Source organism: Aquarana catesbeiana, linkage group LG08 (genome assembly GCF_042186555.1).
Source record: "Aquarana catesbeiana isolate 2022-GZ linkage group LG08, ASM4218655v1, whole genome shotgun sequence".
In the NCBI taxonomy this organism is placed as follows: Eukaryota; Metazoa; Chordata; class Amphibia; order Anura; family Ranidae; genus Aquarana; species Aquarana catesbeiana.
The window spans coordinates 144,819,821-144,843,104 of record NC_133331.1 but is presented as its reverse complement, the minus strand read 5'-3'; the positions used below and the strand labels follow the sequence as shown (position 1 = coordinate 144,843,104).

The window sequence follows — 23,284 nt, the reverse complement described above, 5'->3', positions numbered from 1 at the left end:
GTTTTAAAACACGTGCCAAAGTTGTTTCAGACATTACAGCGGTTGTATACCCAGCTTGCACATTTTTACCTACAGGTAAGCCTATAATAGGGCTTATCTGTAGGTAAAATGAATATCTCCTAAACCTGTACAGTCTAGGAGATATTCACCTTGCTTGCAACTGCTGATGTCAGCGACGCATGCGCTCTGAAGGACTGGAAGACTCTGCCAGAAAATCAGAGCTCCTTGCCGGAAAAAGGACTCCCGTGCACATGCGCGGGAGTAACGTCATTGTGGCTCCGGCCACTCACAGCGCCAGAGCCGTGAACCCGGAAGAATCGCCGAGGCAACATGTCAACTCCCTCAGCGATGACCGGCGGCGGTGCGGCAGTTTTGTTCCAAGGTATTTCATAATGAGCTAGTATGCGGTGCATACTAGCTCATTATGCCTTTGACTTACAGGTTTTTTTTTTTTTTTTTTTTTCTAGGGCATACAACCACTTTAAAGTGGAATTACAGTTAAAAATTAAAATTTGCCCCTGCTTCGTATATAAAACAACAAAACCTTTTATATTCTTCGTTATCTCAGTTGCTGATTGTATAGCTTAGACTGCTGTTTCTAATTTAGACATTCCGCAATCTTCTGAGCTTTACCGATAATGGTGTGCCTGTACAACCGAAAGGGTCTGCTCAAAGGCACTTCCTTAAACCATTGTCCCACCCAACACTTCCATCGGCACCAACGTCGGCAATGTGCTGCAGCTCCTCTTGTCCTCCAGAAATGACAATTCTAGTAGGCAGTGGACACCAACAGCCGCCCTGTCAAACTAAAGGCAAGGGCTTTGCAATCACTTGACAAGAGGAGTTTTTAAGTCATATAAAGGTAGTAAAAACCATTTTCACAATTCAAACTAATTTTATTGTGGTATCTGATTGTGGGGAGGTGAATGAAAGAGTCTTTCTTTCCACTTAGATTTGTTTTACCTTTGTCCTTAAGGAGTTAAATGCTTTGCTTGTTTGTTGATAATCAGCTTTAAAGTGTTTAAGCCTTTTTTTTTAAAAACTGCCAGCCGCTCTATTAGAGGCTGGCATACAACACTGTGTAAATCCTTTCTAAAAACGAGCAGTGTAAATAGCTATTTAGAGCTGTCTTCAGGCCGGTCACGTGACTCACGGATGCTTTTCAGCTCCGATACACAGTTACTGCAGGAGCGACAGTGATCTCCCTCTGACGTCAGCCAGGGAGATCACGTGGCCGCTTGGCTCCTCCTGCAGAAGCCCTGTCTCGGAGCTGTAAAGCGGCTGCAAGTCATGTGACCGGCCTGAAGACAGCTCTAAATAGCTATTTGCACTGCTCGTTTTTAGAAAGGATTTACACAGTGTTGTATGCCATCCTCTAATAGAGCGGCTGGCAGTTTTTTTAAAAAAAGGCTTAAACAATTTCAATTTTGTTTTTTTTTTTTTTATAATCAAAATTTTTTTATTTTCTGTTATACTTTTCACAATTCATAATTAAACATCCTTAATTTCATATTTTACAATAATTACGCAGGATTAACATATTAAACATTAATAAGAGACCAATTGGTAACATCGTTCTCTTACAACTAACCCTATCCCCTCCCAAAAAAAAAAAAAAAAGGGGGGAAGGAAAAAACCGCTGCCTGTCTCAACCCCCTCCCTCCCCCGACATATGTTCGACAACCAAACCTAAACACTTTAAATTTTAGGATTTACACATATGATCAGGGCTGAGTAGCCCTGGTTATCATGTTCAGATTAGAGAGGGCATACAAGAAGTGAGGGATTCAGGGAGGTTTTTTTTTTTTTTTTTTTTTTTTTTTTTTTTTACAGTTTAGAGGGGGGCAGATTACACAGCACAAGCACTGTGCTGTTAAATCTGCTTTAAAGGACCATGATCTGTATATATTTTTTGGTTAACAAACACTTTAAATAATCCGATTTTATTTTACGACGTGTAGCACTGACCCCCGAAGGAGCTGCTGTTATTTTGATTGGGCCTGTACTCTGCTTTACACTCCCTATAACTTGACTCAATCCCCTTGACACAGCTGTGGTGCAGTGTTAGTGTGAAGCTAATACTAAAGGATAACCCCACAAACCTCGACCCAGTGTTGGACGATATGAAACCTAAACTCAAATCATGGAGCAATTTACCTCTATCGGTTTGGGGTAGAGTAAATCTCCTCAAGATGAAAATTATTCCCAAATTCACCTACCTTTTTTGTCACTCCCCGCAGTGGATCCCCAAATCATTCTTCACCAAACTTAACCAAAAATTCTCAGATTTCTTGTGGGGCCCCACCCCACCCAGATACAAACTGTCTACCTTGATGAGGCCAACATCTCAGGGCGGCATGGCTTTCCCAGACTGCTATAAATATTTCCTAGCCTCACAGTTAGTGACTGTGGTCTGGTGGTTAGTCCCTGACAAAACCAATGCGGCCTCAGCTTTGGAGGCTACAGTGGGTGGGTTCCTGGGAGACCCTCCAGCTTTTAATACATAGAGGACCACGCGCCCCACACCCACTAACCCCCTCCATGCACACTACCTTGCGAGCATGGCGAACGGGTCTTAATATTGGAAAGCACAAACACTCTGAACCCTCCCCCAACGCCCCGTTATGGTCAAACCCTAATTTACCACATTTCCTTCAGCTCACAGACCCCCAAGTATGGACTAAATACGGCATCAAATTAATATCACAAGTTATATCACAGACTTCGTTACTTTCCTTTGACCAGCTATCCTCAATGTACAACCTACCGAAACACTACCAGTTCCGCTATTTTCAATTAGCACATGCATTTGCTGCCCAATTTCCTCATTCCTCTTGCACCCTGACTCAATCCGAGCTGGAGAGGACGCTCCGATACGGCTGCGTTGAAAAACCTACTTCGCGTTTGTATGCGCATCTGATATTTGTGTCCTTACCATCTCTGGATGGACTCTGGTCCCGTTGGCAACGCGATATCCCGGCGTTAGATGACGATGACTGGAACGACGTCTGGGATTTCCCCTTCAGGTCACTCGTTTCCATAAGAGACAGAGTGGTACAATTTAAAATTGTCCATAGGGCCTATTTTACCCCACATAGACTACACCTGATGAACCCCCAGCATTCCCCGGAATGCTGGAGATGTGGCATATCTCCAGGGGACTTCGCACACATCTTCTGGCACTGTCCAAGATTACAACAATACTGGAGAGAGGTACTTGATCTAACTAACAAGGTGGCCTCAACCAACCTTTCCCCGTTGATGGAGATATGTATACTAGGCTTGTTAGAAAATATTGTTCCAACCATAGCTAAACGCACTTTGATCAGTTTACTACTCTTTTATGCCAGGAAAAATATCGCAATGCAGTGGAAAAAACCCAACCCTCCATCAATTACGCAGTGGAAACATCTAGTTAATGGGAACCTCCCGCTATACAAAGACACATATGCTAACAGAGGTTGTCCTTTGAAATTTGACAAAGTCTGGAGTAACTGGATGGAAAAAATGAATATCTCACAATAAACACTGATTTACAGTAATTTTCAGGTCAAAATACTGATTAGAATAGCGTGCTTCTAGGCCCAACTGTCTGTAATTCCAGGCCTGTATATGTTACTATATTTAATTGACTATTTCCCTCTGAGGAGGACCATTTGTATACGTATATTACTGCTATGTAACCTGGCAACTCACGCTGTCAAACGCTTTGTTTAACCAGATGTGGTGTTGATGTACTGTAGCAACCAAGTGTTACTGTTTTGTTTGTCTCAAAAAATCTTAATAAAAATATATTTAAAAAAAAAAAGGATAACCCCACAATGTACAATATAATAACAGTATACCTTTGTTATTACCTGGGTATCCGATGTTCCACCTGCCGGAAAAGGAACAACACTCCACACAAGTTGAACTCAACCAGAGCCGTAACTTTACTTTACATTGGTATAAAAGTAGTATTACAATATTGGTGCTGTCACACAAACATAGCATAACAGCCCAGTAAATATACACAATAGGTTGTACACATATAATTGTATTAACTGGTCTCTGAAAGCGTGTCTCCAAGTGGGACTAATGCCACAATGGGAAATACCTTAATTCTGGACACCTTCCCACTTCCAGTGCACGCTTGTAACACAATAAGACAATGTCAATAGATAAAGCACAAATGCAATCCCTAGGGAGCTCCCCCTGCTTTAGAGTGTAAACTCTCTATTAACCAGAAATAGGATGCAAGGCCTTGCAATGAAATAGGCAGTCTTTTCTTTGTCTTCTGTCTTCTGCTAGCTATTTATGATTTGTAATCCAATGGTTAAATAAACCAGGGTTAAATAAAGTAGATGCTGAAGATTATTCTTGTGGTGTAGTAACTTGTAACTGTCCGATGCAATTAACTTTGTGTAACACAGTGCTATTAGTGCAGTGAAGGATAGGCTTGAGGCCTATTTGAACTCAGTCTCTAGTTCCTTTAATTCTCCTGTGTGGGACTACAGATCCCAGCACACTGTGTTACAGATTCAGGTGTGTAAAAGTGCGTTAGGAAAACTTTGGGCAGCAGCCCTCTCACCCAACCAGGTCTGTGTAGCAGGACAGCTCCACTCCGGTGCACTTGGTCTTGCTTCCCGCCGGCCGACGCCGTTACACCGCTCCGTTCTGCAAGATAGACCAGGCCCTCTGATGACTCCGATAGTCGTCTCAGGATCCTTCTCAGTTTTGTCCCAGCGTCTCTACAGCTCGCTGATGCACAGCAGGGTCGCTGATTGTGCCGCCCTGCAGTAGGTGTAGGCCGCGCTCCCTGGAACACCTCTACACAGGTCCACACAGGCAAGCTATGTGTCCAGAAGAGATCTAAGATGGCCGCGCGGAGTCCTTTTATAACCTACCCAGCATGCATTACAGTACTTAGTGTTGCTGGGCAAAAATCACTCAGCGTTCTGGGTAGGTAAGTTAATGTGAAAAGTAAACAGTCACTTCCTGTCATATTTTCTCACATCCTTGAATAAGGAAAATAAAATACAGTCCATTCACCAATTTGACCACTAGATGGTGCCACATACTAAATTATAATACTGTTCATAGGTTAACATTGTATTACATTAGTAGGCAAAAATGCTGGCGCTACAGAAGTATTCTCTTAAGTTTTCTATTTAATCTGATTTGTCCTTTTTATTCTGAACTCATTTGCTGATTGTCTCTTCCTCAGTCTCGTGCCAAGGTTTCTGGAAAGCGGAGACCTCCTACAAGAATGGGCCGAAAACATGCATCCCAAGATTCTGGTGAAGCTGGAGATATTAGCGATTCATCAGCAATATCTCCCACACAAGATACATTATCTGAAGCAACACTTGCTCAGGCAAACTGGCTACTAGATAAAGAGGAGCCTATTCCCAGTATGAAGTTGTCATTCTCTGAGAACGATGTACAGTCCAGAACGAAACCAAAAGCTCCTGTAAATCCTCTCACCCCCGATGTCAAAGATTTATTTGGTTCAGATCTCTTTGGCAGTAGCTCCTTACCTGACCCGGTTACTTCCAGGCAGAAAGAAAAGCTTCCTGTGAATGAAGCTTTGAGCCAGCCTAGGGAAGAGGTTAATAAACCTTCATCTTCTGTCTTTGATGCTGATGGTAGTGATGATGACCTCTTTAAATCCGTCAAGGAAAAACACAAGAAGACATTTAAACCCACATCTCTGCTAGATGATGAACCTGACGATCTCTTTGGAGCCCAAAAACCCCAGAAAAAAGTAGACGTTCAGCCTGTTCCACCCAAAAACATTAAGACTACAGCAGATATATTTGAGGTATGTTGTGTTATATTCAGGATTATGATATACCAGCCTTTGACTCCGTTCATTTGAGGTTGAGTTTTAAGACACTTTTCTACCAGGGCAAGTTTACATTTTCCGCACATGTAAAAAGCAGCATTTTTTTGCTTGAATATTACTTAAAACCCCCTAAAAAATATATATATATGTTCTGATAGCAAAGTCCCTGTAGAATAATCTGGTCAAAGTGGCATTTTTTTCTATTTCACCTTATTTGCACAGTTTTTTGTCAAATGCTGTTCTCAGAAAAAAATACTCTAAAATAACCAACAAACACAATTTTAAACCCATTTTATAGATAAAATATAAGAGGGGGTTGTCCCAAATAAATAGATGCCAAGCATCTCAAGCCTTAAAATTGCGCATTCCTGTAAAAACATGAAAAATGATGGTACACAAAATTGTCCATAGGCTATGCTTTAAAAAACCTTTACAGGTTTTTGGTTCAGAGTTAACCATTAAAGTGGTTATAAAGGCAAAACGTTTTGGCAGCAACGGCCATGAGCTTGTTTTAGCCCCAGGACTTTTATAAACATACCTTGGTAGACAAGGGGTTAAAATATAGCAGCTAAAATATTTTTATTAGAACTTCCCTAATATTTATTATATCTATCCTTTCCTTTTAATATTTTTAAGGATGACATATTTGCAGCAGAAGCCATTAAGCCAGTGAAGAAGCCAAAAGAGAAGAAAACGGCATCTGAAGCAAATCTGTTTGATGATAATTCAGATATTTTTGCTGATCTCACACATAAACCTAAGGAGAAGAAATCAAAAAAGAAAGTGGAGGCCAAGTCCATATTTGATGATGATATGGGTATGTATAGCTTGGGATGTTGGCTATGTTAGAAAGGAAACCCAGGGCAAGTGCCAGGCTCAGAATGTACTGACAGGAGTTGGACATTAGGTGAGAATTGTCCACTGTAGTTAACATCAGGCAGAGTGGGGTTCTCGGCAAGGTAACAGCATTGGCCTCTCCATCCATTTGAAGGAGATGGGGATTGCAAAAAGGCACAGAAAAGCCATCCTATTTGCATTGTCTGCACTGACATGAAGCACCCCAACACCCATTGCCTCCAAGCCTATCCTTCTCTGTGAAGGGACAGGCAGATGCACAGCTCTGACCAACTGCACTATCCCCACCAATGTACTGCAGCTTGTGGCTGGGCCCCCTGGACATCTACCGGGCCTTAGGCTTCTGCCTAGGTTGCCTTGTGCATAATCCAACTCTGCTTAACGTATATCTCTTGTATTGCTAGAAAAAGTTAGTTAAAAAAATTATAGTCATTTGCATTAATTTTGTGTCTCTTTGGTCTCCCCTTTCCCAGCTTTTGTTTTTTCTGTATTTTGCTGTTTTTCTCTTTTTTTTTTTTTTTTTTTTTCTCCTCTGTGACTCTGATTTGTTCTTCGAAGGATCTGCCAAGGTGCCCCTTTTTATCTCCCCTTTATATTCAAGTTGTTTTATGACAGCTTTTTCTGTTCAATTTCCCTCATAGGCAATGCTTACACAGACTTTAGCAGGTAAAGCTGATCTGTAATGCAACGCGTACAAAAAGCAGTTTACAAAGCTTTCAGCAAGCTTCGAGAAGCCCTTAAAGGGGAACTGCAGTCTGCTCACATAATTTGTAATAAAAACATCTTTTCCATTCTGTACTTGCCAAATATGCTGCAGAAATCTCCCTCCACTGAGTCTGGCTGCAACCATTGTAACTGTGGGCAGCTGAAGCGGCTGCCTGTTCACTTCCTGGATTTACAGAGGCACACCTCCAGCTTTGCAGCCCTGCAGCTCTCATTGGCCCTCTTATGACTCACCCCCCTCCCTTCCTGGCAGAAACTCACAAAAAGAGAGCGCTGTGCATGTCATAAGCCTGGGCTAATGACCAGACAAGAAACAGGAAGTGGGCTGTATAAGGTATTTACTGGCAGAAAAAAATGTTTTCTTATCCAAAGTTAAAACGAAGGCAGAAGATTTAATAGATGGAAAGATGAAAAAAATGACTGAAGGTCCGCTTTAAATCACCCTTCAGCTTCAGTGAATTGAGATCTTATTCTGAGTGCTGTCTGTATCTTTACAACAAGCTAGGTGCAAGCTTCACTAGGGTTTTTGAAAGCTTCTGCATCTATAGAAGCTTACTTAACACCTGTTAAAGGGTAATTCCACTTTCATTGGAATAAAAATGGCAAAAAAAAAAATATATAAATATATATATATATATATATATATATATATATATATATATATATATATATATGTGTGTGTGTGTGTATGTGTGTATATATATATATATCTATCGACACAAGTCATGTTGTAATTGAATGTTATTAAAAATTGAGTTTAAGCTCAGTAATTTTCTGTAGAATAAAATGCAATATGGCTACCTGGAGCCATGCTGTACACAGATGGTATACAGACCCCCTCCCCCTGCAACAAAAATAAAATTTTTGGTGAGATGCGCTCAAAGGGAAATCACATCTAAAGCAATGCAGACCCTGCTACTACTTTCCTCATGGAGGTGCAGCAGCTGATTGATAATTATAAAACCACTTCCATACAGATTCACTTAGCACATGGACACAGACAAACAGCCATTCCTTTAGAATACAAATATAAAAGGAAAAAACCCCGCTCTAGAGAGAAAAACAAAGGGTTAACCTTAGCTGCCAGCACTCAAAAGCCAAGATACAGACTGCAAACAAATAAAATATACAAACCGTGCAGCACGAAAGGATGATAAAAATCCAGTCACATGATCTTATAAAATTATTAAAACACAAACACACTACCCAGAAACATGCAAAAAAATATTGTCCGTATATGCCCTAGAAGTAGAAAGGTCCGTGGCCCGTGTGATAGGCACAAAAGACAAGTGAAGAGAGGGTGATGATATTAGAACCAGAGAGAATCCTGCTCCACACGCGATGGGAGTAAATACAAATCGCTTACCAGCTATAAATGACCACTGTGTTATAGGGGGTCAGCAGGACACGGGGAATTAGGTCTCCCTTAAACCTTATAGAGTCTCCTCAGTCACACTACTCCAGGGGAACTCAAAGATAGAAAACAAAAAGCGCTTCCATAGTGCAGTATAAACTTCACTGGTTTATTGGTAGAATAAATAATTGTACTTACAAGAATTTCCAGATAAAAACAGCATAGGATAGAATCCAACGATCAAACAATGGTTGCGGCATCCCCCTATTCCTTTAGAAGAACAAAAGGTAGGAATCTGCACCAAAGTTTGTTAACCCCTTGCTGACCGGCTCACGGCAATATGCGTCGGCAGAAGGGCACGTACAGGCATATTAACGTACCTGTACGTTGCCCTTTAAGGTGCGGCATTGTGGGCGCGCGTGCGCCTGCCGCGAGCTCCGTGAGTGTGACCGCTGGTCCCGCGGACTCGATGTCTGCAGAGATACCCACGATTGTCTCACGGAGAGGAAGTACGGGGTAATGCTGATGTAAACAAGCATTTCCCCATTCTTCCTAGTGACAGGACACTGATCACAGCTCCCTGTGATCGGGTGCAGTGATCAGTGTCGTATCACACATAGCCCATCCCCCCTACAATTAGAACACATCCCTAGGACACACTTAACCCCTGCAGTGCCCCCTACTTGTTAACCCCTTCACTGCCAGTCACATTTACACAGTAATCGGTGCATTTTGAATCGCACTGATCGCTGTATAAATGTGAATGGCCCCAAAATAGCGCCAAAAGTGTCCGATCTGTCCGCCATAATGTCGCAGTCACGATAAAAATCACAGATCGCCGCCATTACTAGTAAAAAAAAAAAATAAAAATAAAAATAAAAATGCCATAAAACTATCCCCTATTTTGTAGACGCTATAACTTTTGCGCAAACCAATCAACGCCTATTGCGATTTTTTTTTTTTTTTTTTAACCAAAAATATGTAGAAGAATACGTACCGGCCTAAACTGAGGGAAAAAAAGGGTTTTTTTTATATATTTTTTGGGGATAGTATAGTAAAAAAAAATGCATTTTTTTTTCAAAATTGTCGCTCTTTTCTTGTTTATAACGCAAAAAATAAAAAACCGCAGAGGTGATCAAATACCACCAAAAGAAAGCTCTATTTGTGGGGGGAAAAAAGGACGTCAATTTTGTTTGGGAGCCACGTCGCACAACCATGCAATTGTCAGTTAAAGTGACACAGTGCCGAATCGCAAAAAAAACGCACTGGTCCGGGGCTGAAGTGGTTAAAATCCCTGCAATGTAAATAGATCACCCAGAGGGGAATTTTTATTCTGTTTTTCTCAACAAATGTGGAGTTACTGTTTTAAGGCTGTTAACTGTTTATCCTGACAGATACTCTGTATATAGGCACTGTCCTAATAGACATCCCCACAGATTGTCATTTAGGTTGTATTATTACCATGAGTTATCTGGTGCTGGAGATCCAGTATGAGGGTACAGCGGTCCACTGCCTGCAGCTAGTTGTCAATTCTGAATTCAAATAATCTGTGAAGCAGAATCTTACCTATATGTATATTGTTTCATCTGCTCAGGACCCATCCTTGTAGATAATGATCTTTTGATTTTAGCTGCAAAGCTATATAAAATTCATAGGAGGATCTATAAAAAGAAATCCCTACCTTTTTACTGTTGTCTAACAACACAAGTTATTCATTCTATATTTCTTCTCATGCAGATGATATATTTTCAACCTCAGCCTCCAGCACGAAGAAGAGCAAACCAAAAGCCAAGTCCACCCCTCCAACATCGGAAACAAAGCAGGACACTAAAGTTTCCTCCATGTTTGATGATCCATTAAATGTTCTTGGTAAATGAAGTAAAGCAACCCTTGCAGAGAGGCTGTTTGCTCAGTCTCATGTTAAGGCTGAACATACAATACATAATAACAGTAGTCACTATTGTACTTACAAGTTGAAGCAGAACAAAGTAACTGTTCTAGCTCTTTTGAAGCACTTATATGTCTGTGCCAAACGTTCATGCCTTGTTAAAACTATGACAAGGGTTCCTTAATGATAGGATACTGCAGGACTGGCTGGTACAGAAACCTCTCTTCTTTGAGACATTCCACTACCCATGTACTCTGTACAGGTTACTTTACTTTAGTTGCACTGATACTTTAGCAGAATACATTTTATTCTAATTGTGACCCGGTTGGATTTTATACCTCTGAGCGCAATTTACTTGTTTCTGTCACAGCACAACAGCATTTTTGTTCTCTTGTTTGTAAATTGCTTTGAAATGATATCTATAAAAATATGGATTTTTTTTTGTTTTAAGGATAAAGATGGAAACTGGAAAACATTGACATTTGAAAAGAATTGGTTACATTAGATCATTTATGCTGAAGTTTAATCTGCTTATATTTTGCTTACCCCGATACCTTCTTACCCTCCTCATCAACGTGCTCTGAAAACCATTAGATAAAATCTGTTTTCCTTGCATGCCAAATTTTAGACCCAGTGAAGTCGTCATTGGGTCTCTTTTTCCCTGAAGACAGATTGTGGCTGTTGGGAAGGACTGGTAGGGTGCTGTACATGGCTTCCTGAAAACATCATCACCCCCGTTGTGTTCCTCTAAAGCAGGGGTCTCCAATCTTTCTAAACAAGCGTCCAGTTTACTGTCATTCAGACTTTAGGGCAGGGCCCCACACAGTTACCAGTGATGGTAGAAAATGTCCTGGTGTCAGTGGGAGTAAACAATACCACATCTTTAGTGGGAGGAATAGTGCCCCATCGTGGGTGTCAGTGGGAGGAATAGTGCCCCATCGTGGGTGTCAGTGGGAGGAATAGTGCCTCATCATTGGTGTCAGTGAAAGGAATAGTGCCCCATTGTTGGTGTAAGTGGGAGGATTATAGTGCCCATTGTTGGTGTAAGTGGGAGGAATAGCGCCCCATCGATGGTGTCCGTGGAAGGAATGGTGCCCCATCATTGGCGTCAGCCGGAGGCATATTACCCCATCCTTGCCGTTAGCAGGAGGAATAGTACCCCATCCTTGCCATCAGTGGGAGGAAAAGTGCCCCACCGTTGGATTCAGAGGAACAGTACCCCATCGTTGGTGAGAGTGGATGGTGTTAGTGTCAAGAATTATGCCCCCATTGTTCGTGTTTATGGGAGGAATGGTGTCCTACCATTGGTGTCTGTGGGAGAAATGGTACCCCAACATTGGTGTCTGCGGGAGAAATGGTACCCCATCATTGGTGTCTGCGGGAGAAATGGTACCCCATCATTGGTGTCTGTGGGAGAAATGGTACCCCATCATTGATGTCTGTGGGAGAAATGGTACCCCATCATTGATGTCTGTGGGAGAAATGGTACCCCATCATTGATGTCTGTGGGAGAAATGGTACCCCATCATTGGTGTCTGTGGGAGAAATGGTACCCCATCATTGGTGTCTGTGGGAGAAATGGTACCCCATCATTGGTGTCTGTGGAAGAAATGGTGCCCCACCATTGGTGTCAGTGTATGGCATAGTGCCCCAAGGGCTGGATAAAGGCAAAGGGCCTATCTAGCCCCCGTTCTGCAGTTTGGAGACCACTGCTCTAAAGAGTCATCAGCCCTGATGAAAGCAGTGGACTTGTTATTGTGAGGAATTATGCAAATATCTATATGCATTGATGGATGGATATCAGCATAGAAGGGTTGGAGTTCCTAAACAGGCTGTATATGTTTGCAGGCTGCCCTAGATAATGCCCACATGTGATGCTGAGCCTGCATGATTTAGAGAACTGAAATCTAATAAATAAAAGTGGTGGGTCACGGACAGTCAGGCTGGAGAAGAAGAGGAGGAAATGAGGGTGGATGTCCTCCAGCCAGGATATTAGGCAGGCTGTATCTAAATGTATGCAACTATTATGACCACTGTGAGAAGTTCACAGTATGCATAGTAAGCAATTTCAGTACAAGAAAGGAGCCTGGACATCTGTGCAAGACTGAAGGTAAGGCTAGACGTTGGCTTTAAACTAAACCCAGGAGGCTGACATTGCTCACATATCGTTCTGAAAAATGTATTTGCCTAGCTGCCATTCTGGTCTGGGGGCTTTCACAGTCAGACGCAAAGTTGACTTTAGTATTTTGATTCAATGACCAGAGACAAGCAGTACAGATCAGGAAGTCTGACTTTTTCTATTCTGTGGGCTAGTTCTGGGTCAGCAGGTCAAACGATGGAAGTCAGATGCTGCATAGATGTTAGCGTTTGCAGAAAGGAGGTAGCAATGGGAGATTCTGTATGCCTTTCTGTACATGTTCTCTTTAAAGAAGAACCTTAAAATTAAGATTTTTTTTTATAGCATATATTATGACATGGATATAATTTTAACAGTGCATTGTTGTTCGTTTTACGGTTTCCCATGATTTCAGATTAAGAAATGATCTGCACATGTGTATAACTGATCAGAGGGTGATGTTTAGGCAATTTACATGCTTTTTTGTTTTGTTTTCGTGAGCCAAGCTTTTAGCTCATGATTGTGGCAAAGCCCCATTGACTTGAATGGCTGACTTTGACAGGTGGTGTAGTCTGTTGACTCGGGATGATGTGTTGACGTTTGCGAGTACAAAAAAAATATCGTCCGGCATTCTGCCCATCTGTATGTCGATCTATCTGACAGAAACCGGCCATGCATGCTGGAAAACTAGCAGCCGATTGACTCCCGTTCAGCTCAGCAGGGGAGAATGCTGAACTAATCCTGCATGATTAGTACGGTGTCTCCGACCGGAGTTGTCAGGTTTTTTTTCTTTACAAACTGTAGTGTGTACCTGGCTTAAGATGGGTGGCTGGGAGGAGTAAAGCTGCCGCTTGTCTGCCTTTTTTTTTTTTTCAACACCCCCCCCACCCCCCACCCCCCCAGCTGCCCATGTGAAAGAGACCTTAACTGGTGGCCATACTAATTTTCGAAATCTAGGTCATGTCTAAAGGTATCTTTTTTTTTTTTGATTTGTGAGAAAAGAACTGTGTTGATTAAATACAGAGCGGAGAATGTTATTTTTGAGGAATACATTGTTTTAATATCCAACTCCTCCCATGTCAGACCGATTTTCCAAATGGTAAGATCGGAGCCATATTGATTTCACACAGACTGGTTCAAAGCTGAAGTCTGGAAGCTATAAAAGACACAAACTTAATGCAGCTCCGTTTTCAATAATACATCATTAAATGTATTTTATAAATGCAACCAGTGTATGCAACCAGTGTACCTGAATCTGACTGCAGGCTCTTGCGCTCCTTGAACCTGGGAGATAGAAGCAGCACAAGAAGCTAATCGGTAGTGCTGCCATGCACATGTGATAACAAGGAACATATTGATGGGAGAAACAAAGTAACAGAGGCACAAGCTCATCAATCTGCTGCTTCTCCATTCACTGTTCGGTCATTGGTAGGGGAGAGGCAAGACCTGTAAGTGTTGCTTAACTGCAGCAGAGAAAAAAATTGTCTCCTTCCCTGTCAGACAAGGCTGTTCTATGTGATAGAGCTGTGTAAATCTGAGGACTGGATAAACAGGAGTACAAATTTGGCAGGTAAAACGGCTCCCTTTTATATTACATCTGTGTGTTTAGCTGTTTGCTCTGAGTTCTTTAGTGCTAAAGTGAACCTATGTGTTGCAAAGCAAGCAGGGTCACTTGAATTCCCCTCCCAGCAGCACATACTCCTCTTTCTTCCCACACTGCTGTATTAAGTTGATAGAAAAAAAGCCCTTAGTAGGCTTTGAGTTGCTGTATTGGATTTTTACACAGGGCTATGGACTCTCTTAACCCCATGTGATGGTGCTATGCTAATCACAATGCACTATCACATGAGAGGAGGAGGAGCGTTATGCCTTAACCAGTAGCACTGGTGTTTTGCTCACTGAATGGAGCAGCATGGGAGTGAAGGAAAGGGAAGTATGAGCTGCCGGAGGGTTGCTATTAAAGCATACCTGCTGCTTTTGCCCTGCATGTATAAAACATGGATGGCTTTAACAACAAGTAAACATATTTTATAAGAGAGATTGCCTGAAATATTTTTTGTATACATCGGTAATTAGAATGCATTATCCGTTCTGCAGCTTAATACAATTTTTAAGGGGCAGCTTCATACCATCCCTATCCCTTGTATCATGCCTCCTTTGGTATCACCCATGCCCTACTTCCCCAATATCTTACATGTTTCCTTTAGTGAGAGTTTGCCAAGTTAGAAGCATTAAAGTTGCTATTGTTGACCTGCTTAAGTAGGTGTGCAGACTCTTGGGTTGTCATTACGTTTGCTTTACCACTTTTTACTGAACAAAAACAAGCATGTACGATGTGGTACAAAAGGGAACTATGAAGTGGATAAAGGAGCAGGGTGACAACTATCAATCAGTAGTGGCAGCTTGCACATTTCTATCATGACAGGTTGTTTCAAATATCAACTTTGCAAAGCCTTAAAGAGTAACTCCACTTTCGTGGGGGGAATGGCAAATAAAGAAAAAAAACAATATAGCGCATATAATTGCGACACTAATCATATTGTAATTGAATGTTATTAAAAATGACCTTTCCTTTTCAATCTGCAGTCAATGTAATTTTCTGAGAATATATTGTAATATGGCTACCTAGAGTTTTCTGTACACAGTGTGTACTGACCACTCCCGAGAAACATCTTCCTGCTTGTGTGATTGGCCCACCAATTTTCCCAGAAGTCTGCCTAAGATACAAATCAGATTTCAGGCATCCATTGTAACAAAAATGTCATTTTTTGAGAGATACTTTCAATAGGAACCCATCAAAAGGGATGCAGGCCCAGCAGATTTCCTCATTGGTGCCCTTCAGCTCCACACCTGACAGTTAATTATGAAAACACTCCAATTAGACTCAGAACAGAGGCACAGAGAAACACACAGGGATTTCTTCAGAATAACAAAAGGTAGGAATCTGCAACAAAGTTTGTTATCCTTGCAATGTATATAGATCACCCAGAGGGGAATGGTTTTTTTTCCCTCAACAAAAGTGGAGTTGCGCGTTAAAGTATAACTAAAGGCAAAACTTATTTTTTAGTTTTGGATAGAGTGTAGAGGTATTAGAACACTTGTCAGGTTTATTGCTATCTGTGCCTCCGTTAGGGAGCTTCACCCTCTCTATTTGTCCTGTTTACCATTATCACTGAAAGTAAAAGAAAATACCACATTTTGGGTTGTCCCCAGAAAAGTAATAGAGGGGAAATCTTGCAATGGAGCACTAGTTCTGGTGACCTGGGGGTCCCCAAGGGGTTCCCTTAATTTGCAGAGATTTCTCACCCTTCCTGTTTTGACTATGGTTGCTCTTGGAGGGTGGAGATCGCGCTGGACTGACTTGATCAGTCAGTGTGTGTAAGCGGGTGAAGATGTGGGCGGGTAGGGAGAATTTCCTTCCAAACTAGTGCCTGGCTTGAAAGGAGGTGGGGGGCTCTGTCGGGGCCTCAGGCTAATGACCTTATGGTTGATTCCGTATGCAAACATAGAGAGTGAAAGTAAAGGAGTGTCCAGTAAATGTGGGTTTGAAAATACACTTTATTTAGGGTTAGAGGCAAATGGGGGGGGGGGGGGGGGGGATATGGGACTTTTCAGTTGCATGGACACATAAATACACAGAGAAATTATTTGTATAAAAATTGGATAAAAAATTTTATTTAAAAAAAAAAAATGTAAATTAAAAGCACACTGTACAGCCATATAATGTCATTCATCAAGAAAATGCGTGGTGATACTACTGGCATTTCCATGCAATTTCCATAACTTTATTTAGGGTAGCAACAAATGAAATCAAGCCAACTCATTTTGGGGAAACAAACCCCCCTCCCCTTCTTCAGGGCTGTTGCTATATGCTTTTGGAGCAAATTCTTAAATCGGGTATGCCTGTGGTGAAAAGATCAGATGGAAACATATCCGAGTGTCAGCTGTGACTGCAGAGGCAGCATTGAGCTGTTTTGCCGATGGGACAGGAAGTGAAGGGAAATCTCCCCAATTGGACACATGGCAAAAAACTGACTGGTTATATGACCCTCCCCTAGGCTGCATTCACACCTGAGCGTTTCGTTTTCAGGTTGAAAGTTGTGCGTTTTTACCGCGATGTTGCACAGGTCAAAAGGTCACCAATGTAAAAAGCAGAAAAATGCCTGTAGTCTGCCCAAAAAGAAGCTCATGTACTTTTTTGAGCTTCAGGCGTTTTGCCTCAGGCTACAGAATGCTCAGATGAACAGGGGCCATTTAATTGAATGGGATTTTGCTTATTGGATGTTTATCAGGCGTTTTTTGAGCCGAAAACACTGAGGTGTGAATGCAGCCTTACTCTTTCCAAAATGAAGAAAAAAAAAGTTTTGCCCTATAGTTCTACTTCAACGAACACTGTTAAGAAGCCTCAACCTCCTTTCCCAAGCTGTACTAGAAAATGCATCAGCCACCATTTTTGCACTTGGGAATTCTCCACTCAGAACGGCAACGTATATGGTTTACAAAAGACTTTGACGTAATATGTTTTCATCTTTATCCATTTTTTAAAAATAAAATCTACAATCTATACTGTAAATGATATTAATACAAAGTCATTCTAACTGGGTGTTAAAAAATTATTAAATAAAATGTTCTTGCTTGGTGTAGCATTTGTTTGTAACATCTGCAGAATGTTTTGTACAAAAAAAAATAAAGAATTCATATAGTTGGTCTAGAGAGGAAGATGAAAGAACACCTATACAAATTTGGGCTCATGCACACAGCCGATTGGGACCATACACCACCCAAGACAGCGTATAGTTGTTGTGGAGGGTACGGTGAAATGTTTCCAATCAGCCACGGACAGAAAGCCTGTACAAATCGATGAAAGCCTAAGGCCGTGTACACATGATTGGAATTTCCGTTAGAAAAAACTTGGATGGTTTTTCAGACGGATTTCCGCTCAAGCTTGCCTTACATACACACGGTCACACAAAAGTTCTCTGAACTTTCGACCGTCAAGAACGCGGTGATGTACAACACTACGATGAGCCGAGAAAATTAAGTTCAATGCTTCCGAGCATGCGTCAAATTGTTTTCGAGCATGCGTGTTTTTTTGCGCTTCCGAATTGCATACAGACAAACGCATTTTCGGATAGGAACTTTTTCCGACCGAAAAATAGAGAACATGCTCTCAATGATGGAGCATACACATGGTCACATTTTCCGACAAAAAGCTCTCATCGGAGTTTTGTTGGCGGCATTTCTGATCGTGTGTATGCGGCATAAGGCCCCCTTTCAAAAGATAGGCCTGCTCGGATCCGCCTGTCCATTTTCCAGGCAGATCCAAGCAGGCCACCCATTGACTTGGGCAGGCGGATGTCAGCGGAGATGTGTTCGCTGACACCCGCCTGTCATCCGACTTGACAAGATTTACTTAAAACAGATGGATGGCAGCGATACGTTTGCCATCCGTCCAGCGGATGGGATCGGATGAAAACAGACAGGCAGATCTGTTTTCATCCAATCTCCCATAGAGAACAGCAGGGCTCTGACAGGTCCATCCCTGCACAGGGAGCAGAGACAGACCTGTCATCCGCCAGCTCAGCGGGGATCAACAGAGCGATCTCCCGCTGAGTTGGCGGATCCGCTCTGTGAAAGGGGTTTAACACTTTCCGTGACTGTCTGCATGTATTTGCATCCAGGGCTGCCCCTAACCACACATAATCACTTCAGAAATAAGCTTTGTTTCTTTGGCACATGCTCGTGCACACACAAAGTGCAAAATGCAGTAAGGGCATTTGCGCAACCCTCCATGTATTGCAGACTTCAGTGGGTATTCAACTACAATAGATGGAATTTTTTTCTCATCCATTAAGGGATACAGGAAGTCTCTGAGGTAGAGTGTCAGGCTTAAAGTGGTTCTAAAGGCAGAAGGTTTTTTTTTTTTTTACCTTAACCTCTTAATGCCAGTGCCTCCCGGCCTTTAAGAGGTTTCTGATGCTGGGAGGTGGGGTTTGTGATCATGTGACCAGCGTGTTTGGCTGTAACAGTGATCACATGATCAGAAAGCTCCTGATTGCAAGTAGAGCTCTGGAGCTTTCCGCTAGTCACCAGTAACTGTGCTGGGAGCGTGCAGGGCACGCACTCTTGGCACAGTTCTGTTTACATTCTAGTATGCATATGTACTTAAGGCCCACCTGCCAAGAGGCCACACATATGTGTACCGCCAGCATGAAGGAGTTAATGCATTAAGGCAGGAATCTTCAAACTACGGCCCTTCAGCTGTTGCAGAACTACACGTCCCTTGAGGTATTGTAAAATGCTGATATTCACATACATGACTAGGCATGATGGGAATTGTAGTTCCTGAACAACTGGAGGCCATAGTTTGGAGACCCCTGCATTAAGGTAAAAAAAAAAAAAACCTTGTGTGCAGCAGACCCCTAATACCTTATCACGATCCAGTGTTGTGCATGAGAGCCATGGCTCTCTAGGGACTCTCCCTTCTCATTGGCTGAGACAGCTGTAGGAACCATTGGCTCCCATTGCTGCCAATCACAGCCAGTGAGCCAATGGGGAGAGAGGGGGCAGGGCCAAGCCACAGCTCTGTGTGTGAATTGACATGCAGAGCAGTGGCTCATGAGCGCGCCTGCTTGGGTGCCCCTATTGCAATCTGCATGCTCTGGAGGCACTGGACAGGAGGGAAGGGCCAGGAGTGCCAGTGTGGGGGGGGGGGGGGACCTGAGAATAGGCTGTTTGGGGCTGATCTGTGCAAAATACTGCACAGAGCAGGCAAGTATGACATGTTTGTTATTAAAGGCAATAATGAAAAAAAAAATTTCATTTTAATGTTTGCTTTACCTCCATTTAACATTGACAAAGCATTTCTCGACTGCTGCTCCTGCTTTGCAAAAAATCCATGTGGCACTCTGATCTCCAATATGTTCTTACTGCCTGTTAGGGACCTGCACTGCAGAGTTAATTTGTGATCTCCCCACGACCTTAAAAGAGGCCAGGCCACTGGTCACAGTGTCTATCTCTTGTTCAGATTCGAGGTCCCCACAGACTGTTTTGGCCTTTATTGATGCGATGTGTACTACTCTACAGGAGGTCCAGCCTGTTATCTTTAGCTGTGGGTCTTTCAGAGCCCTTACAGATGCAAAGACCTTTCCACTATACACAAGGACAGTTAAGGTCTCCATCTTAAAAGATCCTTCTGACTAACAGATGAAATTCCTCCTTGCAACCTTAAAGAGGAACTAAAACCTCCTATCCTTTACTGCCAAGGAAGCTGCCAACTTAGCCTGTCTGATCTGCAGTTGTTGTGGTGTTCACATGTGATCCGTTATGACACCAGCCATTTGATGGCTTTAAGCCCCCTTCACACGGGTGTTCCAATCAGGTCCACCTGTCTGTTTTCAGGCAGATCCGATCAGAAGGTCCCTAGAGCCCTATAACGAGGCAAACATAAACACAGACTTGTGTCCATTTATCACAAAAAGGAATAAAAAAAAAAGTCTCAACAAATATGCGAAACAAGAATGTGGAGGAGTTGCCGTTATAGCAAATTCTAACGAAAGAAATTGTAGCGATAGAAGCTTGGCTTAGACTCAAAACTCATTCAATTTGATAATACAAAATTATAGAGTGATGATATATGATAGTATAGATGATAATCCCACTATGCACACATACTAATTCCACAAAATCATATTTATTCTTAAAGCATAACAAACAAACCTTGTTAAAAAAAAAAAAGCTTTGGACAAAGTGTATTATTAAAATCAATATGCAGACCAGTACCATTGAAATCCAAAAAGTCTGTTTGTAGCACAATTAAATTGAATCACGTAGATAAACCCTCAGCGGGTTGTTTATATGAACTATATCCCCTGCAGGATCTTTAAAATGACAATATATGTATCAAAGGGAATCCAGTAAGAATATGTACAGCTTGTTAGTTGCTCTTCAAGTCATTCATAGATTCAATAAATGATGCAGGTCAGGATGCACGCGGGAGGCTTCTGTCCGGCAAGCTCCGGAGTTTGCTGGGCTGTCAGCCGAGAATCCCCTGTGCGCATGCGCCACTGCAGTCAGCGGCTCATTGCGAGGGGAATATCTCCTAAACCGTACAGGTTTAGGAGATTTTTTTTTACCTACAGGTAAGCCTTATTATAGGCTTACCTGTAGGTAAAAATTTAAAAAAAAAAGGTATACAACCACTTTAAGCATCACAAAGCATAAAGTGGTGGTAAACCTGGAAAGTCAAATCCAGGTGCAAAATTCACTGAGTCAGCCAAGCCTACAGAAAAAGACATCAGTGAGAAAGACTCTGTGATTAGGTGGGAGAGAATTTTTTTATTTTTTTTTTTAAGTCCATGGCGTGTGAAACACTCAAAAAATGTGCACACACATAAAGAGTGAAACACAAAAACGTGCAACGGGTGTACACAAGCCCTCTAAAATCCCCCGGGGTGTTAGGCTCCAGACGGGGACTGGGGTACTTTACACATGGTCCATCTGGCCGAAAACCGGACAGACCCCTTTCTCTGGAGGGTCTGCTAAAACAGACCCACCCAAGTACTTGGTGGGGCTCTCCCGAAGGGAAACCCCATGAGAGAAGGCAAACCAAGCCAGAAGGCCATGTCCATTCCCTCCCAAGACTTTCAGGGCAGGCCCGAGGACCTACACCCTACCAGTCACATGTGCAAAAACCATGTACAAACTTAAGGGCTTAAATACAAGTAAGTGGAGAGGAGAGTGAAAAGTGGTCATTGTGTAAAACAATGACCAGGCCCTCCGGCCAGGAATCAAAAATGTCTCCGGTCCCAGCCAAAAGGCCCAACCCAGGAGGCAGGTGGAAAAAAAAGTGACCCTCACTCAGTGATTTTACAGCACCCTTGGACTACCACTTTTCAGGTCCGGCCCTTAGCTGGACCAGTGTGGCCCTCCATCCCTGCCAGATAGAGAGCCCTTCCAGGTTTTCTCGGGAAGAGACTATAACTATACTATGACTATAAAGCAGCCCCCACCAGTACTAGCCTTTCCAGGTCCCCATCAATCTGGCGGATTTGTATAGCACCACCCTGATCCCTCAGGTCAATGCCAGCTCCTCCACCGGACGCTGACAGGAACAACCACACCAATCCTAGCCAGAAGGCTGGGAAAATCCAGCTCTTCGGCCAGACCAAATGCAGCACCCGTCCTCACCAGGAGCACCCTTCTAGCCTGCTCAGACACAAACATTCATCAGCCTTTATGACCAAAGAGCGCTGACGTGGCCCCTACCGTAACAGACCATCCAGGTATAATTGCACCATCGGATTTGCATCTGCCCTCCCCATTTGGGAGTAGCATAGCGCCTCCTCTGGCAACTGATAATAACAGATACTACACTTGATCTTAGCCAAAAGGTGGGAGAGTAGTAGTGTGATTTTAGGTCTCTACCCCCCAAGCTTTGGTGCTTTGCCACACCCACGGCAGAGGGCTACAACTGAATGAGGATGACTTTTTGAGAGGTACGCACAATGTGAATTAGGGTATAACAATATCTTCTACTAAACTGTACAAAAGAATGATATTTTGGGTTTACAACCACTAAAAAATACTTATCCGTCCACAATGATGAAAGGTCCAAGCAGGATTATCAAGCTCAAAGACGGTGATCTGGTCAAAATTTCAGCCTGACCAGTTTTGTCATTTTCCTTGGCTGCATCAGAGGCTCTATTTATTTATCATGGAGTCCACGGATAAATGTCATGAGGACAGACGCAACCTAGCCAGTGCGGGTGGATTACACAATGATGTCATGTGCGTCGTGACGACTTAATTTGCATCATGATGCATTTGCAATAAAACAGCCAGTTCAATGTATCCACAGCACATTTTCATATGGAAAATTCTGGATGTCACCTGAAACCATCATCCACCTGAGACATAAATTTGGAACATTTACAACAGGTAGTTCGCTTTAAATATAACAGCAATATTAACAAAATAGTCAATAATGCAACAAATACACAGTTGCGTTATGACGCACGGGTCACAAAATGCATTCAGCAGTGGCCACCGCAGGTAATCGGTGACTTTGCTCACAGCCATCGATAGCTGAGGCAGCTGCCAACCTGTCATTGAAATGTACAGGACTCGGTGGGCACAGCTAGCTGCTCACAAGTCACTGAAACAGCTGCAGGAATCAGATTCCTGCCGTTGTCATTTGCACTGGCGATAGTCTTTTGTGCAAATGTAGCCCTACTACAGTGTGCCATGTCAACTTTTGTTCCATCTATAAAAAAACAGCCTTGTGCTCTGGCAGTGAGATGAGAAATTCCTGTTCTACTTCCGGAACAAAACAGTCGGGCTGAGGGGTGCGCAGCTATTCAAAGCTAATAAATACAAAGCTTTCTCTGATTGGCTGAGTCAGAGATCATGATGTTATCTACCCATAGTGTAACTTGACCCAAAAAAACTAGTTAAAGGGACAGTAAACCCTGGAGATCAGTCAGATGTGTTTCTATCAAAACACCCTGCAGGACAAAGGCA

The 23,284-nt window shown here is 42.6% G+C and overlaps 1 protein-coding gene across 4 annotated transcripts in view; it reads left to right on the top strand.

Annotated features, from left to right (window-relative positions):
* The window catches only part of WASHC2C (WASH complex subunit 2C), a 123,186-nt gene extending 105,777 nt beyond the window's left edge, over positions 1-17,409 (top strand). For all 4 annotated transcript variants that reach the window (XM_073596530.1, XM_073596529.1, XM_073596528.1 and 1 more), the window contains 3 exons: positions 5,207-5,803; positions 6,464-6,644; positions 10,497-17,409. In XM_073596530.1, the coding sequence (XP_073452631.1) occupies positions 5,207-5,803; positions 6,464-6,644; positions 10,497-10,636 (918 nt within the window). In that variant the 3' untranslated portion in view covers positions 10,637-17,409. The remainder of the gene's footprint in view (positions 1-5,206; positions 5,804-6,463; positions 6,645-10,496) is intronic.
* Positions 17,410-23,284: the final 5,875 nt, after the last annotated feature.